This window comes from Rhagoletis pomonella, unplaced genomic scaffold, assembly GCF_013731165.1.
Source record: "Rhagoletis pomonella isolate Grant_MI unplaced genomic scaffold, Rhpom_1.0 Rhpom_scaffold_00001, whole genome shotgun sequence".
NCBI classification, from domain to species: domain Eukaryota; kingdom Metazoa; phylum Arthropoda; class Insecta; order Diptera; family Tephritidae; genus Rhagoletis; species Rhagoletis pomonella.
This window is the reverse complement of record NW_023458555.1, coordinates 76545965-76565732: the sequence shown is the minus strand read 5'-3', so window position 1 is coordinate 76565732 and position 19768 is coordinate 76545965. Positions and strand designations below refer to the sequence as shown.

Sequence of the window (19768 nt, the reverse complement as noted above, 5' to 3'; positions counted from 1 at the left end):
ATCGGCCTGACGAAGGCTATCACGCTCATTGGCTAGAACAGCCGCTTCGGCAGGGAAGTTTGGACGTGGGTCCGATATACACCCTGCCGGTATGAAGCGAGCTGCAGCAGCAGTGATAGCCCTGCGGAACTTACGTTCACCGAGATGGACGTCGGTTGGTGTGGGGAGCGATGCGAAGGTGTTTTCGGTAAACTCCGCGTAACCTTTCCAATCAGCTTTAGAAAAGTTGATATAGGTCCGGTGTTTGGCGGAGGCAAAGTCGGTTGGTTTATCAATCGAGATGACTATGGGTAGATGGTCTGATACTAGAGTCAGCATAGGTCGCCACGTTATGCTGTTTATCAGACCAGCGCTGACTATTGTGATGTCTGGCGAGCTACTGCAGTTACCCATAATCCTGGTGGGTGCGTCGTCGTTCATTGTGCAGAATGTCGAATCGTCTATCTGCTCAGCCAAGTCTGTTCCCCTACGATCGTTTGACAGGCTTGAGTGCCAAATATCGTGGTGCGCATTAAAGTCACCTACTACCATACGGTTTTCACCTTTTCACCTATATCAGGGTGATATCCTGCCGGGCAGCAGGTGACAGGGGGTATGTATATGTTGAATATTTCGAGCTCGACATCGCCTGACCGGATAGCGATGCCCTGACATTCTAGGGTGGTATCCCTGCGGTCGATGTCTGCTTCGATAAGACGATACTGCACGGTGTGGTGCGTGATGAACGCTAAGCCACCACCATTATCTCGCTCGCGATCTCGACGGTGCACGTTGTACCCGGCGCAATTCAACAAAGTTGAATTGCTGTGCAACTTCGTCTCTTGGACCGCAGCTATTAATATACCATGCCGACACATGAAGACGGTTATCTCCTCAATCTTGCTCTGTAGCCCGTTACAGTTGAATTGAAGGAGCTTCATGTGGTTCGGGAGACGTGTCGTGATGTGGGGTGTGAGTGAGGTGTATGTTCTTGCCGCCGTTGGCTGTGTGTGCTGCTGAGGTGATTGCCGCCCTGTGGTGGTTGTGGGGGGCGTCGCAATTGGAGTCTACGACCGAGCAGCGCAACACGGGCCCTCGAAGTTCCCTGTCCAATCTCGCGTGGTACGCAGACCTGAGCATGCCCTAAAGTGGCACCAGCCAAGGCAGGTGTTGCACTTGACTGATGTCACATTACGGAATATCCTGGTCTGACATACCGTGCAGATTGTAGGGGGAACCAGGAGTTGTTGGCGGCGGCGTGTGGGTGGTGGTGTGGTTGTGTGTGTTATGTGGTCTGTAGTGGCTGTGGTACGGTCTGTGGTGTTATTTTGTGGTTGTGCTGTGGTGACTGTGTGTGGCTGCTGTGTGAGTGTGTGGGGCTGCACGGGCGGAGTATGGTTAGCCGTGGAGGCTGCTCTATTTGAGCAACAGGGGGCCACGTACGACGTGGTCCACTGTCTGTGTGTCCGTAGTCCCGAGCAGACCCTGAGGTGACTACACCCCTCGCAGGCATTACACTTGACTGAGGTGGAGTTGTGGTGTAATCGTCTTCGGCATACACAGCAGGTGTATGTTTCTGGCCCAGGGTTTGACTCGATGCCAGCCCTGAGTAGGAGAATGCGTAGTGAATGTAGCCCTATGGACGGACAACTTCTAAGATACTTCGCCGACCTAAACGGGGTTAGATCGCCGAAACAACAGCCCTTGGTCGGGTGAAACCCGAGTCATTCCGGTACGTCGCTATGTGTCGTGATCTTTCGGACTTTGTGTGAAAAATGCATAACGCAAAAGGTTGCATATACAAGAATGAAAAATTATCGATATAAGTAGGTATCGATACTTTCGGTTTACTCATATAAGTAGTATCGAAATAACGATTTGAGTAAACTCATTTAAGTAGGTATCGATACTTTGATGGTATCGGAATGTCCCTAATGGCGAAATGCTTTGAGCGATTCTGTAAATGTTCCGGACTGACATGAACTGATCGAGCGTGTTTTTTATTTTTATTTGACCAAATTTTTGCCAAAACTCAGTAATTGGTAAGTTTTCAAACTTTTTAATTTCTGCGCATTCGGCTAAATTAATAGCTTCGGCTTTATCGATCTCATCTTCAGGAAAAAGTTTTTAGATTATTGGCAAAATACTTGTTGTTTCGCCAGATACAACTTGTTGCGGCGTAAACTTAATAACATCTTGCATAATTTCGTCACTGAAATTAAATCGTTTCCTAAAGTCCTCGCAAAATTTTATGTAAAACTTTAGAATATTTTTTTTTTTTTAATTCAATAACTTGTTCTGTGGCAACATTTTGTGTAATGTAAAAAATTTCGGTCTGTGTTCCACAATTTAAGGGGTTCATTGAACCTTCTATTTCATCTTTATGAAAAAAATTTCTACATATATGCCTTAACAAGGTAGACAATCTCGCATGCATGACGTGAATCTTGGCCTCTTCTGATTGCAATTGGATATTGACATCGTTTATAATTTTCAAAATATATGACAGGAAAAGGAAATACGTTTTTACCACTGGATCAGCGAGGCTATTTGAAATTAAGCTATTAGGTGTGTACTCGTATTGAGAGGGCAAAATTCTCCAGCAGCAAAAGTTCTGAGAATTTAGCAGCATTCGCTCTTAAAGAGACGAAATATCAACAGAAGTACGAGAACGCAAAATTTCCAAAAACTTGCAACCTTTGAAACAACTGATCACTTGCACAGTTGCCACTGGTCATTAATTTAGCAATTTATTTTCTGCTTGGTACATTTTCCCCCGATTTGGCATTTTATACAATTGAATAGTTTTGGATAAGAAAAACCTTTTTAAAATTCAAATTAATTATATCGGAATGAATAAGTTATTTTTCTCATAATTATTTGTGATATGACATGGTGACGCATTCAAAAACAAGAGTATCTCCTCCAAACACCCATCATTGATCCAAAAAAATGTAATAGATATAACTACAGATGTAGCTTTAAAATTATAAAATTTTCATTTCAACAACCAACGTACCAAAACCGAAAACTTCAGCAAAAAAAACATTTAGCATGCCGCATTTAAATCTATTTTGGTATATTTAAAGGAAAATTATGGTACAAACGAAAAAATGTCATACGGCAAACATAGTCAGCGCACTAAAGTAAACAAACTGGAGATTAATAGCAAATTAACGAAAAATAAACTCAACAAACGTTGTGCTTATTAAATTAACACACTTTTTCGTTGTATACTAGCATTAATAATAAAATTTGCAATAAATAACTCACAAGGGCCAGATTTTCTTTTGTTTATTTACAAACATGTGTTTGTGATCAGCTGATTTTCTTACTTGCAAGTTTTAGCTGGGAAAAATTTTTCCAGCTGAAATTTGCAGCTCTCTTTCACATTTTGCTCTCTCAATTTCCCCTACTTTGCAAGTTTTTTGGGTACGAGAACGCAAAACCAGTAAAAGTTTTCTAAAACTTTAGATAGTTGGGCGTACGAGTACACTCCTATTATGTTCATTGCCATATGACGTTTCGAAATCGGACAGCACGAAATAGTTCTGCTCTAAAGCGCGATCTACAACCGCCTAAATTATGGAAAATTATTGTTATATTTTTATTTCATTTTTAATAAACTTTACCTGTCTAGATAGCCAGCGCGTAGGAGCTAGACGCAAGCAAAAACGATAGAATACAAGATTGCGCATTCCCGCAGAATGACAAAGAGTATGGCGAAGAACAATGAGTTGACAGTTGTGAATTTGCAGTGAGAAAACGTGTTTTCTTCTCGATTCAAAAATTTCTCAAGCCATCTTTGAATATAGCAAATTAAGCATTACGTTAACAAAAAATATACAAGCACTCTTGAAATGTGTTCAAAAGAATAGGTCTTATTAATTAACTATTTAGAATTTTTATGTTTATATTGCATGTGCCCAAAAAGTGATAATATCTTGCCGCAGCTCCTGTTTTCCTGCAAAGTGGTCGATGCTTGCTTACCTCCGATTTTAATTTGTAATTTGTGGTATTTAAACGTTTTCAATTTAACATGTCGTGTTTAAAAGTGGTCCGTAAAGTGCTTCATGCATATTACGCTGGTGTCTAAATTGTATGGCTTCTCCTGCCGGCAGAACTCTACCCACTTTCTAGCCGAGGCGTCGTCGCGGGGAAACAAAAAAAACTGCGTTTGGGGGTTTACCCCTACGGCTGCTGCAATTCAACACACAACATTTTTATAGTTTTTATTACAAATAAAACGTCTTTTACTTCAGAACGCACGAATTACTTCGATGTTTCACTTGAAAGTACACAATACGTTTGCACTTGTTTCTAAACAAAAATTTTGTTTACGTATTGCCATTAATGTCAAAGTCGGCAAAACCAAAGTAGCGGTTTCGGGAATGCGCCACCTTCACTTCATTTCACCATGAGACGCAAGATGGTATGTATTTACGTCCCGAACTCAGATAGAAATTTAGAAGAATCAGATTTACGACTAGAACTGTTGCAAAAGTGATTATTTACAGCGTTGCCGCTTAGGTCCAATTGGACCAAAATTGGTAGCTTCAGTTTCCTTTGGTAGTTTGGTTGGTTTGATGAAGCTTTTGGTAGGCAAAAATGTTTTGAAAATGCTTTCCTTCTGCACTTGAGAGATGCTTTTTCATAGTTCGAAAAAATAAATAAATTAAGGAAGTACCTGACGGCATCGAACACGCCACCTTTTGAAAGCTAACAAATACAAGAACGCTATTCTGCACGCTCAGCCACTGCCGCTTGAAAAACAAAAATACAGGTATTGCTTTCAAATAACGTCCTCATTTTCGAACGTTTTCCAGATACAAAAATGAACGAAGACTGTAGTCATTTTCAATGCGTTTCTGGATACAAAAAACTGTCAGTGAAATTTACATTTCTCTGCTGACTGGGTTACTGCGTTTTCACGTTAAAAAATTGCTTTAAATTTTGTTCACACGTAAGAGTTGTCACAAGTATGAGTTTTCTCCCTTTTCAAAGACATGATTGATCAGCTGTTGAAATTTAACGATAAATTGCCTATCTTGGGAGAAAGATTTTAATTTTTACTGCTAATTTGTGTAGCTAAAAAATCCGTGAATTCAAGAAATTTCGTTTTAATGATCGGAAAATTTTTTTGGTAGTTTGGACACTGTTTTGGTAGGCATTTTGGTACATAAAAATTACTCAAGTGGCACACTGGTTATTTATGTAAAGACGAATCTTATCGATTGTTGGGGGGAAGTGTTGCTGCTTCCAAAGACAAGTTTAAGTTATGACACACATCGCCCATAATAAAAACTTTAGGACAAATTTCTTTTAGCTTGGCTTGCACGCCATTTCGTTTTCCCAACATAACACCACAGTTGTCGGCAGCGAACCCTAACAAGTTTTTTTATTGTAATATTGTGTTTGTTTAACACATCTACCATGGCACTAAAAATTCCTTTGGCAGAACCATCTGTTATTTCCACGAAGTCTAAAAATCGGTCACGGCACCTATCTTAAAAATTCTTACAATAATAGCCAAATTTTTGTTCACAGTAATGTCTGTCATTTCGTCTATGGCAATTGAATAATTAGTCTATTCCTTTGAACTTCGGACTAAAGCCTGTGGAATTGTCAAACTACAATTTTACGCTCTCAAATGAGAGTAAAAGGAGAACAGATGCAGAAGTGCATAGGAACGCAAAAAGCACTATTTCCCGTAAAAACGTCAGACGGTTTGTTTACATGTCATTGGTACTATACTGATTTGGCTGAGATATCACTAAATAATTATTAAAATCTATACATATTTAAATATTTCGTTGTTTACTTCCATTTTTTAACAAATATAAGGTTATTTGCTTTCACCGCTTTCTGTTTTTGTTTGCACATGTAAATCAGCTGATCGTATGACACTTTTCATGAACTTACAGGAAAAAAATCTCCGGACTAAATCCTGTAACTTCTGACTAGGAACAGTTGCTCAGTTACTCTCTCAAATGTGTTCCCACTTACAGGTTTTATGTCAATAGGAACGACTTCCTGTAAGTTCTGACTAAATCCTGTAAACCGGACTGCTATTGGAACAGACTAAATATTGGCCTTGCGTTATGGTAGAAATTTCTTTAACATTTTCCGGGCCTCTAATAGTAGTTATAAATTTTTGTCCTTTATTGCGGTTTATTTAAACTATTGAAACTACTTTCGAATCGCTGATTGTTTTAATGCACTTTCCCAAATGATCCAAACTTCTGAAAGGCAAGTTGTGCTCTGCCACAAACAAACATAATGTTATTTCAAACTCCTTTCCTTGTTTTTCAGCCGCTTGCTCCATATTGTTGTCTGTTGCAAAGCTTTGAATTTTCGGGGTTGATTGTGCGCTTTCAAATATCTTTATGTGACCACTGCTTTTCGAATGTCGTTCAATGTGTGCCAAATTTCCATAAATTAGAACATTGCACATTTGCATTTGCACATTGCCCGGAAATCTTTCACTCCACTGTTTTCGAAAATGTATCATATTTTTTCTTTTTGCACTGAACGTAATTGCTAGGCAAACATTTAAAAATGATTCTTAAAAACTGAAGGTAGGGTTTGGCTTTCCTTTATGGCCGTTCGTTAAAGGGGCGGTGGGCGAAAGGCAAGTGGGCGTGGCACCTCTAACCCACCTTTTTGGAGAGGGAATGTACCGCCATTGACAAAAATGCAACCCCCGACCACCTAGGTCCCCTATGGTTCCCTGTTGTCGGCCGCTGTGGTGTAGTGGTAAGCAGTGCGCGCTTCCACTCCGCAACGTCTGGGTTCAAAGCCTGGTCAAAGCAACATCGCAAAAAAATATAGAAAAGGTTTTTTCTTAACAGCGGTCGTCCCTCGGCAGGCAATGGCAAACCTCCGAGTGTATTTGTGCCATGAAAAACAGCTTCTCATAAAAATACAATCGCCGTTCGGAGTCGGTGTAAAACTGTAGGTCCCTCCGCTCTGTGTGACAACATCAAGGCGCACGCCACAAATCGGAGGAGAAGCTCGGCCAAACACTAACATATGTGTAAGCGCCAATCTATTATATTATTATTATTATTGTGTTAAATTATTCTTTGCCTTATGTGTACACACGTTGTCACAGGCGAAAATGAAGAAAATTGCAGTAAAAAGACACCACCAAATTGTAAACAAACGGCTAATGTCAAAATCGTTAAACTTTTTTCTTTAATGCGAATCTAACGGGCTACTCTCCTGCCCGCATGATCTTGTATTTTTGGTTCATGCAATCCAATGCTGCTTGCCTTACCAACACACCCCCGACTTCTTCAGAATTCCGTCTTTCTTGCTGTAGACTATCATTCTCGGTATTAAGGCCCTGTCTCCACAGAAAAACACTGATGTCGTGATAACCATGTCAATAAATATATTTCCAATGGAGACCGCCTATTTCTCATGTGCTGCAATATATGTCAGCGCTTATTGCTTGACATCTATTGCAGGCAATTCGATAGTTTGACAGCCATATTTTCATTTGAAAGAAAGCGTGGTGGTGGTAACATCGATGAAATTTTGATATTAAATCAAAATAAAAATCTGTTCCCTATTGGATTATTTATGATTACGTTTTAGGAAATTATTCAGCAAGTTTTTTTTAAGATTTAAATGTTTTTAAACACCGAAATTGAGAGAATGTTGTCTGGTGGCGTCATGTGGCAAATACTTATTTCAAGACATCAAAGTGCCCACACACAAAAACTTGCAATCACATTGCTCGTCAAAATGACAGTTGGTAGGCCATCGGTGTTCGCCTGTGGAGTTCTGCGGTAACGCCTTGCCTTTTTCGAAGCTACCTAAAAAGTCCAGTGTAAATGAATATATTGATATACGTAATATATGTAATTAGTTACTTCATCTTTGCACCTGTTTACTCTTTGCAGTAAAGACAAAAACACGGAAAACAATTAGAGCGTTCCAGCACGTCTAAGATTTGCAGGTTTTGCAGGATTTAGTCCAAAGTCGTTTCCGTACGCCAAAAATTCTGTATCTGGGAACACTCTTGTGAGAGTAACTGAGCAACTGTTCCCAGAATGAAGTTTAAAGATTTACAGCCTAATCATGTATCTCGAAGCGAACGTTCGTTTCGTCTGCTAGACGTTTCGTTCGTGTGTTGGTAGTATGTAAGTCCAAATCGTCTGGCGGCACGAAAACAGCTGATCGTTACGTAGTTTTCGTCTAGTTTGGAATTTTTTAAGGCGAATAGAAGACGAAAGTGAGACAACAATCGTTGAAAACAGACGAAAGGTTATTAGTGATCGTTCAGATGGAGGGTTCTGCCAGGAAAAGTATGAAAATAAAAAAATATAACTTGGTTTAAGGAAATATATTAATATTTATGCTTGTAGCGCTGAAAAAAACTACAACCACTCAATTTGAAGTACTGGTAAAAGAAATGGAGAGAAATCCTGACCTGGCCAGAGGTGTTGCAGTGTTTGGATCTGATCGAGGAAGGGTAGAGGAGCGGTGGGAGGAAATTATAAGGAAAATTAATTCTCATGGTCCACCTACAAGAACGGCCGTCGAATGGAAGAAAGTAAGCATAAGTGCATACATTGTATGTGGTAGATAAATGCTTGCGTACTATTTCCATTTTACTGACATTGAATTTTATTTTATTTTATGGGTAGATTATCGATAGCAATCGAACTTCAGTTGCGTTGCTAGTTGCCAAAACGATATTACAGATGGCAACTGGCAACTTTTAACTGACAACTGCAGTTGCTACATAATGTGTATACAGGCGACTACATTTTAGTGGTTGCTGGGAATGTTTTTGGAGCGTATTTAGGAGCGAAAATTGAAGTGTGTCATATATTTAATAATTTGAACGATATTAACATTTTGCAATGCAGTTTGCTTTTACAGAATATGGTGAAAATAACAAACCAATGGCCCGTAGTCATAGTCAAAATAAAGTAGACTTTAAAGTTAGTTGCAGCTTTTTTGACAGATATCCCATTGAAAATTATGTCAAAAAGCTGCAACTAACTTTAAAGTCGACTTTATTTTGACTATGACTACGGGCCAATATCTTGAAATTTTAGTTCCCGTGGACAACGCCCTTTTGGCGAAACAAAAGCGAACACTGATTGCAATTTTTTTCCTTTATCAATTGAAGCACCTCTTTTAAAACTACCGACACACCCTGTTTTCCAAATTAAAGTCATTGCTGTGGCACTTCCTTCTGCGAAAAATCGAAGATGTGCGCAAGCTTTTCTGAGCGGAGGTATTGAAGTTGAACGAAGTGGTTCATCTGTTTATTAACCAATTATACTACAGCTTTTTTACTTGTGCTTACAGTACACGCGGTAGCTCTAGAGGATTGGAATTATCCTTTAAGTGTCGCCTGATTGAGGACGCGTTCATGCATTTCTCTTCCTCCTAAACAAATAATTTATTTAGCTTTATTTCTGTCTTTTCTTTAAAACTCTTTATTTTAATAATTTAATTTTACTCGCACAGCTTGTTTGCAGCCGCTTGCTGGTTGTTGAACTGTCAAATTTCGATTATCGATAACTCTACAGCAACTGACGATAGTTGCCATTCGTAATACAAATTTTCTTTCCAGTTGCATTGCCAGCTGACAACCGAAGCGTGGTTGTGTTGCCATCCGTAATCGACCCATTAATTTTTCAAGATATGGGCTGACTTGAAAAGCCGGACAAAAAAGAAGATTGCCGAAAACACACGAAGACTTACTGCTGCCGGTGGTGGCCCATTCCGTCACTCTCCGCTTTCCGAAATGGAGCAGGCCATAGACAGCCTGGTTTTTATTTCAAGGTCAGCAGCCCCGAGCGGCAGAGTTTTCGGCATTCCTTCGACGGCGACCTCTAACATGTCAAGACATTCGTCGTTGGAGGAAATGCCTCCTTTACTTGTGACACTTGACCAACGAAAGCAACAAACAACCACCCTTAAATCTCCTATAAGGCACAACCAACCACTACCAGTGGGAGTAGTGACTCCCACTACACAGACAACCCGTCCTACACCAACGCACACGTTACGTTCTACTAATAGGAAGTGTACCTTCCAAGAGACAATGGCTGAATCTGCCAAAGTCCAAGCAGAAGCCGCTAAAGTGCAGGCTGAGGCTGCAAAAAATGGCAGAGGCATCAATGCTGCAGGTGGATGCCACAAACAAATTAACTGCTGCAGTGGAACGCGAATCTGCAATTTTTGGAGTACTTCCGGAATTAATTTTCATACCACTATTGTGAGAGTAATGAAGTGAAATTTTATTTTTTTTTTTGTATAAATATTTTTTAGATTTAAGTGTGAATTGACATTTTGATGCATTTACTTAGTTTATATGTAGATTTAGGATTTAAGACTGAAAAGATATTTTGTTGAATTTTTATGTAAATATTTTATTAATTTTAAGACAAATGAATTTTGCTGGTGTACCTCAAATCTAGACACACATACTTTATAATAAAACTGCGTTTATAACAAACTCTCTGCTACTCTCATTCTAATAAGGGCAGCTGTATTCGAAATGTTACTGTTTTCAAGTTCTTCGTAACTAACAAGATTCTCCATATCTGGGCTCTCCAATGGAATTTGATGTTTGAAAAATATACAAACGTTATGAATAGCACAGCACACATTTACAATTTGTGTAACTTTTTCTGGTGAATAGTGTAGCCCTCTCGAGCCAATTATACATCGAAATCGGTTTTTCAAAACACCGAAACATCTCTCAATTACATTACGAGCATTCGAGTGCTTTGTGTTGTAAATTCGTTGAATTTCATCGGCTGTGCTTCTGAATGGCGTCATCAAGTATGGCTGCAAGGGGTAACCAGAATCACCCACAAAAACTTTCATTGTCAGTAATAGTTTTATAGCCTTTTTAAGTTTTAAAACTTACCGTGTAGCCATGTGTTGGTTTTTCCATTGTTATAATCAGATTTTAGCTCCTGTTCTGCGTGACCCACATTAGTTGCGTTCCAGATGCTTCACGATTTGCAGGTTTTTACAGGAAGTCCCATAAGGTTTATTAATGGGGAAAACAGCTGTTCCTGCAAATCGTGAATTTCGTGAAGCATCTGGAACGCAACTATTCCAAACAAATGAATCATGATTCGCCCCTGGATGCCTAGCGTCAACAAATGTGATTACCATGTTGTGATCGCATATCTGTAAGGAAACTCAGTTTGTGTATGTGTATACTTGTAAAGATAGTAAATCATTAACCTACCGCTATTACATTAAGACTGTAAAAACGCTTGCGGTTGAGGTATAAGAGGTGGTTGTCACTTCCTGGCGACTTAATACGAACGTGTGTTCCATCAACACAACCAATAACCCCAGGTATTCCGTATTTCTCAAAGAAATATTCTTTAACTGCATTTTCCTCATCGATGTTTCTCCTAAAATTCACCCATTTCTGGCAAAAATGGTCCTCAAAAATATTTTGGCATTCCCTGATCACGTTGGCTGCAGTTGACTGCACCATCGACGAAATATTTTCGTTACCAACAGATTTTTGATAACTGCCGGTGGCGAGAAATCTTTAAAAAGTCGCGAGTTTTAGCTGGTGCGATAGGTGGGTGCTTCTATGTGATGTGGCCATGTGCTCTTTTAATTCGTTTAATATGTATTGGAATATTTCTTTGTTGATTCGGAAATTTGCAACAAACCTAGAAATGAATACATTGTAGTATACAAAAATTATTTGCTAATCTTGAACTTACTCAGTCTCAGGTAGTTCCATTACATTCGTGTGGTCTCGCAATCTCCTCCTCTGTATCCGCCTTTCCCTTTCTTCGGATTCCTCGGCGTCCATTAGCGCTATAGCAGCATACATTTTTAAAAATTAATTTTTTAATTAATTATATTTCTTTCCGCAACACAACCAAAACACTTTTAAGCAAAACCGAAATGTAAGCAATTCCGATGTTGCCAATTTAAAATAAAAAGCATTGAAATAAGCTGAAAATATTAGAAATCTAAGAAAAACTCTTAGGAAGTACATCAAAATTTCATCCGGCAACATCATACAACGTAACCGAGACGATTGCAACGTAATCGACGTAAAGACAAGACGAAGACGAACGACAGTTACAAAATTGCAATCCGTGACGATATCGCCTACAGACGAATCGTTCGTGTGGCCTATCGTTCGAGATACATAATAAGGCTGTTAGTCCGGAGTTTTTCTTCTGGCAAATTCATGAAAAGTGTCAAACGATAGGTAGAGTTGCATTTGTGTACAAAAACAGAAGCGGTGAAAGCAAATAACCTTACATTTCTTAAGAAATGGAAATAAATAATGAAATATTCGAATATATATGCAATTATTATTAATTATATAGATTTTAATAGTTATTTAGTGATCTTTCAGCCCAATCAGTCTTGTACTAATGACAAGTCAACAAACCAAATGACGTTTCTGCTGGAAAAAGTGCTTTTTGCGTTCCCGTACACTTCTGCATCTGTTCTCCTGTTACTCTCTCTAGAGAGAGTAAAATTGTAGTTTGACATTTCCACAGGTTTTAGTCCGAAAAGTACTGGAACAAACTAAATTTTAATACCCTCTTCTTTTTCGGCTAGTACTCACAATGAACAAACTATAAAGGCTAAACTCCATTCATACGTGCCGTAAATGAACATTTGCATTAAGCCTTATCCTCAAGTGCTGTGGTGCAGAATTTGTTTTTTTTATAGAAGAAAGATAGGAGATTGCTACTCGTTGAAATTGTACCAAAACACCAGAGTAGGGCCTAAAGCTTTAAGGAGAAAAACGATCGAATAAGGTACAATTGGACCTAAAAAATCAACTATGCTCTGGACCCAACTACATACACACAGGCCCTAACCTGCATTCACATGGAAATTGCCTTTTTTCTGCTAAAGAGATAGAGTATATTCGATTAAGAATGTCCAGGATTTAGCTTTCCCTGATTCCATATATACACATTTGATGTTGCCTTTTTTTTTTGCCTTTTTTAAGATATTTGCCTTTTTTTGTCTTTTCTACCTTTAAAAAAGTGATTATAGCATTTACAATATTTTTTTAAAGATTAAAAAATATACACATGCCCATGCGTCTTATAGAAGCGCAGGGAGCTCTTGCCAAATTGGTGTTGGAAAATTTCAAAGCCGTTTTCTCAGCTCACGTAGACTTGGAGACAATAAGGGGTGTGGAAAAAATTGTAAAGGGCGAGGAAAACGCCCTTATTCCTGATAATATGAACGTTTCAAACGTTCCATATTTAAATTGGGCTCCACTTGTATCAACTTACGTCGAGGGCACATTTAGTATATTCAAGCCTTTTCGTCACGAAAATCGAATGAAAATGCTGCCAGAAAACTTCAAAAATCTTGTGGTTCAATGTTACTACAACTATACAGATTAAAGTTTTATGAGTTACGAACTCAGAAGGATAAAATAGTCAAAGATTCATATAATGAAACTAGTTCATGGTTTTTCTCTTTTTACTTGTAATATAAACATTTCTAAAATAAATGGATTTTTTGATTGTTCTTCGTATTTTCTGTCTTTTTTAGTGCCTTATTTTGCTTTTTTTGCAATACCTGCCTTTTTCGCTATTTTGTGTTGCCTTTTTTGCCTTTTTACAATACCTAGTGCCTTTTCCGGCCTTTTTTTGCTATTTTATTTTGCCTTTTCCAGCCTATTTCGTTATTTTATTTTGCCTTTTTTTATAGGTTTTTAGGTCCTAAAAATCCGTTCCCTGGTCATAACTCTCGTCTTTCATGGCAGAAATACACTGGGAGGTTTGCCATTGCCTGCCGAGGGGCGACCGCTATTAGAAAAAACTTCATTTTTTGGTATTTATTTTTTTAGTGAAATGGTATAATCAAAATCTGCAGAATTTTTTTTTTAATTTTTCACAGTTTGGAACGGATTTTTGGGGTTTTTGTTGTAGTATATTAAAAAAAACATATGCCTGTATTGCAATAAATCTCTGTATGCAAACTTTCTTGAATGAGTGTATGTATGTACATACATCTTTTTAAGAATAACACAATACAACTTTCAATACTTTTAATATCCTTCATCAGAAATCTGAATTTCATACTCTGGAAATTTATCTTGCAAAATTTGTTTGGTTTTATAGTGGTCTGCCTTTCCAAAGCCCTGCAAATATTTTTATTATACTTCTTTTTCAATAAAAATTTAACATTAGAAACCTGTGAATAACCATAAACTTTTATAAGCTTTGAATTGGAATTATACTCAATCCGTCCACCACCAAGGCATTCCGTCTCCAGTCCAAGTCCCTTCAAGGATTCGCTCGATCGATCGTATATATCAGCTGTGCATAAAGAAAATGAAAGGTTTTAGACAAAATCATATTTTAAGATTTGTTTTTAATTCTATATAAGCTGAGCTTTTGCGACATAACTTTTGAACCTCAAATTTTAAAGAGTTAATACGAGTTAGTAGTAATTGGTGCGTGATAACTAGACATCGGAACTATAGAAAATCTTCATATGAAAAACATACAAATTTGCAGCGTATATGTACTTTAAGAAAGCGAGCTTCAACAAAATTTTCCATTATCCACCTTTTGAAATGGAGACACTCATAGCGAGCTTCATGAAGAATAATGCATTCCACTTTTTGAAACCAAGCAATCAACCTATCACTACACCCAGAGTAAGACCACAGATTCAATTTCACTGAAGAGCAAAAAGGTATAACAGCTAAGCAATTCAAATCCGCAGGCAAAGAGCTATGTACATTTACCAGCTGTTAAGCACAATTTTGTTTAATGAATACTCACCCAATAGTAGGGTGCTATATCACGATTTATTCGAGTGTCATGGGAACCTATAGGATTTTGAAGATTAGATAGAAAAAAGGGTATGTGACGTATATCCTGTCAAATGGAAATACTCGGGTCCGACAAATATTTATAGTGCATAAGCCGACGTGTTTCTGATGACGGAAGTATGTTAATATGTGGTTTGCATGGTGCGGGTGACACTCTTTAGTGTTGGACTTACTCCTTTTATACCGCACAATAGGACTACAGCATCCAAAACTAGTAAAACGGATTAGTGAGTTCTGAAAAAACTTTACGCAGATTCATAGCAAAATATCCAACCAACCAACCAATTTGCGGTCATGAGACGAGCTTAAAATAGATACAATGCAAAAAGCAAGTTTGTAAGAAAAAATTTTTATTTTGTCGGAAGTAATTTAAATTAATTATTTTTAATTATTATTCTGCTTACCTTAAGCTCAGCTTTTATTGTTTAAAATAAAGGTAAAATTGCAGGTTCCAGTGCATTTAAATATCTACCATTCATATAATTTGGTATGTATGTAGATATGGTAAATGTTTTAATTTTTTCAGTTTTAAAAGCAAGAAATGGGAACTTTTTACAAATAAAATAAATGTTTGATAATTTCCCCAAACATTCATGAAATTTTGTACTGAGAGCCAAAGAGATGGAGGTGGGTGTCATAGTGAGAAACTCTTCATTATCTTCCATGCTAAAAAATGTTGGAGTAAACCCGCAGGGTACACCAAATTTCATCAAAATAAAATTTTTTAACATTTTTCCCTATTTTTTAAAGTATGTGGACGATAAGATTAACTTATGGGTATATAATCGATAGCAACCGAACTTCAGTTGCGTTGCAAGTTTCCGAAACGATATTACAGATGGCAACTCTCAACTGACAACTGCACAAACCCTACAAGAATTGTGTGATGGAAACTAACACATTCTCATTTATCTTACTAACACATTTGCAAATTTTGCGTTGGTTAAAAAGAGACCATTAAATAAGGCCTTAAGCTGGAGGAAGACGGAAGATCACATGAACACAAATGGTTATATCAGATTTTTCACACTGCCCTTTAGAATTTGATAGAAACTTGTAGGTAGCCAGTGACAGAAATCTCAATCAGTCTTGCCACTCAAATGATTTGTTAAATGATAGTCACTGTTCTTGCAGGGAAGTGTGTATACAGTAAGCAACTTATTTACAATGGAAAAGAGGACACAATGAAATATCGTTAAAAAAATTATTTTATTCATTGGAACAATAACACACTAACTATAATATGAGGCCATGAGCGTAGGGCTACTCCTACTGACATTTCAACAAAAGTTGAAGTGCTCCTTAAAATGCATTACTAGAATCGAAACGCTAATAGCCCGTGGCATGCCCTTTTAATTTTCCTTTTACTATAGCATGTACTAGCATCACGTAGGCGCAATGAACTTTTTAGTAAAATACCGCATTTATTTTTTATAGAGCCTTCTTTCTCATATTACTTTTTTTTGTAGATAGGCTCCTCGGGGCCATCATGGCCTCATATGACAATTGAAAAATAATTAATGATTATTTAAATGAGTACCAATCAATTGAATGAATATTTTTTATCAATGCATCATCTTCTAACAATATATTGGTAATATCCAAACAAGATATATCCTTAATATTTAATTTTACCAAAATTTTTTTATTCTCTCTGGAAAGCAGCTGGCAAATTGAGGAGACCCACCCTGAAAGAATCGGCAATAAGAAAGGAAAACAGTGAATGGGCAAAAAGTGATTTAGAAAAGGCTAACACATTTGCGAGCTATCTAAAAACGGTTTTCACACCGTACAAATTTTAACCCCGACCCGAGACTACAAATAAAGTCAACATTACCCTGGGTTGTACTCAACAAATGGACCCACCCTTAAAAAAATTTACTAAAGCAGAAGTAAAAACAATGAGTCAAACCACGCCAACTGTGTCAATGAATTTTCATTGATTTTCTGGAAAGTAAAGATAATTGTGGAAATCTGTAGATAATTATAGAACAAAAATACACTTTGGACGGTATTTCGAAATTGCACTACGTTTTTGTTTTTTTGGTATTATAAGAATATTGCAATTTTTGAGAAAAATTCGTAAGTCGCGACCCATTTGATGAAATTTGATGAAATGTTTTTTGAGAGTTGCTGAAGCTTTTCCCTTTACAATAGAAAGATTTGCAGAATAAAATTTGCAAAACAATTAATTCTTTAATAACAATAATTTAAACAATTGCAATTATTTATATATTCCAGGCCCGCGATTGCAGTGAAATTTTTGGCACAATATACTCTAAACTCTTGTTTTTAAGTTCCAAAAAAAAAAATTGGTCTTTCCAATTTTGACAGTCGCTACCGATTTTTTTCTCAAGTTGTAAATAAACATAAGTTGTAAATAAAGATGGATGTTTCAAGTTATACGTTAAATAATGCACGCACTTGTATTCATTAATTAACATAAAAAAGCTATCACTCACACAAGCTTATATGGTAATAGCTATTTACTCAAGGCTTAAAGGTGAGAAAAAAATCGATAGCGACTGTCAAAATTGGAAAGACCAATTTTTTTCTTTTTGGAACTTAAAATTAAGAGTTTAGAGTATATTGTGCAAAAATTTCACTGCAATCGCGGGCCTAGAATATAAGTTAAACTACCCGGCTCGGTAGGTTACAAAAAAAATTGTTCCGGACGAGACCGGTCTTTATTTGTTGATATGAGTTTAACAACTAATTTTACAAATTCTCTTAATTCTAAAGCTAAACCTAAAAGTTAAGCCCGAGTGCTGTCAACGTGACAGGTATTTTGCTGATTAGGCGTTTCCCACGGAAACGCCAGTCGCTGCTCTGGAATTTGTTGTCCAGCTTTTTGGTTGCGCGTGTAAGGTGTTGTATTACCATCTTCTTTATGTTGAGTTGTATGAAGTGCTGAGCTGCGCGTGTGGGGTGTTTGGTTACCGTCATTCGTTTTAAAAAAAAAATGTTTATATATTTCTTTAGTATTTTTTTAATTTTCATTCAATTTTTGTAAAAACTAGAGAGAGTAAAGGGCCATTCACATACAACTTTCCTCGCTTTGCTTGACAGTTCAAACTTTGACAACAAAGCGTGAAACGCAGAAGGTATGCTACAATAAACGCTTTGACAGCTTTTACGTTCTCCTTTTCTTCCGTATATTTTCTCTGTAAAATAGATAACAATATAATAATATGCGTTAATAATAGCAATAAAATTTCCTATTTACCCTATTTTTGTCATTAAATGCAAATGCAAGCGCACGAGAAAAGATACAATTGCCAAAGCGGGCAAAAGTTGAGAGTTGCCCAAGATTTTGCTTTGCTTTGCTTCAAACGTTTTTTATGTGAGCATACTCATGTATATGCCTACATCGATCTTATATGTCAAAGCAAGGAACTATCAAGCAAAGCGAAGAAAGTTGTATTTGAATCAGCCTTAAGATTTTCTATCGCGCCATTTTTTATTCCAAATTTTCGCCTGCGGCGCTTTTCCTTTTCATAGAAAACTATATATTTAGTCAAATATGATATCCACAAAAATTGTTTGCTACAAGTCATATATCAAATGAACGGTATTTTTGTGCTCTTTCTGATAAACATATCTGTTAATTACGTATTTTTTTAAAGAAAAACATACATTTTTATAAAAAAAATTACCGTAATTTCGTTTTTTACCTTTTCTCGCAATGTGAATACATTATATACATAGATATATATATATCGAATGAAAGGCCCTTCAATCACCTTTCCAACTGTGTCCATATTTAGAAAATCGGTTCAATAGTTTTCGAAATATAAGCTTTTGAGAATGTTGAAAATACCACGTTTAGCCCCCCCTATCGCCGCCCCGTTCAATTTGCACCAAAAAAAATGCCGTTAAAATCCGGAAAAGGGGGCGGGCCACGCCCACTTTTTTCTCTATCTCAAAGGTCAGTATACTTTAGGTGTTCCCGATGTATTGATCAGTGTTGGCATTTTTGGAACAATTGTACTTTTTTGATACAATTTCGTTTACAATATACTTTCTTACTACGCAGTACTTTTTAGTACAATTTTGTGATGAATACTATACATATATAGCTCTCAAAATTCACTGCGGGAAATTTTTTTATTCTCTTTTGCCTTTGTAAGTTTTGCAAAAAGGTTTTGAACGAACCATTATAAAGGCTGGTATGTAGCTCTCAGGAAAACGGTCAAGAAAAAAGTCGCCATTATTTCGTGTGTGTCCAAGGAATTTTGACAACTGATACTTCACCAGCCTGTTGCAAGCATGGGTTGCCTTGTGCTCTTTTTTCACAAAAAAACTTTAGAAACCCGTAGTAGAAAGCTTATCAAATTTCTCAAGAACTGCGTACTGACTAAAGAAAATTTTAGACAACTAAATTTCTTATTAATTTCTTGTACGTCATTTTATATGGACTTTTTGCATTTCTTGAGAGCTGCATACTGGCCTTAACATAGCACAAGGTGTGCTATCAACCTCACATTCCTAGGCAAGTTTTGAAAGAATATTTTCGATACTAAATCTTACGAAAACAAAATGTCGAGATCAGCTTCATATAGAAACAGTGTCGTCGTTAATTAAGAAAAAGATGTTCTTATATATTATAGCTTTCCGACACTCACATATTGATTAGAGTTGACTATTTATTTTATAATTTTTTAATTTTAATTATTTGTTTTTAAAATACAATATATAATCCACTTTTACAGCGTTTCTTTATCTTTGCCTCAAGTGCTGCTGGCCAGCGACTTGAGGACCTTGTTGCGGCTCTGTACTTTGTTGACAATTGCGGATGTATGCGCCGAGAAGGAGAGCAGACTGTCGAAGGTAACTCCGAGGATTTTCGGGTTATTCACCGTTGGTATTATTACGCCATCGACGTGAATACCCAGTTGTAGTCTGACCTCCTTCGTCCAGGTGGCAGGAGTTGCACTTGACTGATGTCACGTT

At 37.2% G+C, this 19768-nt stretch overlaps 1 protein-coding gene across 3 annotated transcripts in view; it reads right to left on the bottom strand.

Annotated features, from left to right (window-relative positions):
• Positions 1–10533: 10533 nt before the first annotated feature.
• Positions 10534–19768, bottom strand: part of LOC118747860 (sex-regulated protein janus-A-like) — a 33178-nt gene continuing 23943 nt past the window's right edge. The window contains exons 3-8 of one of the 3 annotated variants that reach the window (XR_004993988.1): positions 14170–14294; positions 14022–14116; positions 11709–11805; positions 11213–11654; positions 10883–11151; positions 10534–10800 (exon numbers count right to left, since the gene is read on the bottom strand). Coding sequence is in view for 2 of the 3 variants with exons in the window: in XM_036482047.1 (XP_036337940.1) it covers positions 10951–11151; positions 11213–11470 (459 nt within the window). In the remaining variant the exon portion in view is untranslated. Of the gene's footprint in view, positions 11152–11212; positions 11655–11708; positions 11806–13928; positions 14117–14169; positions 14295–19768 lie in introns of those variants that run through there. The other 2 variants (XM_036482047.1, XM_036482057.1) reach the window with 2 other exon arrangements.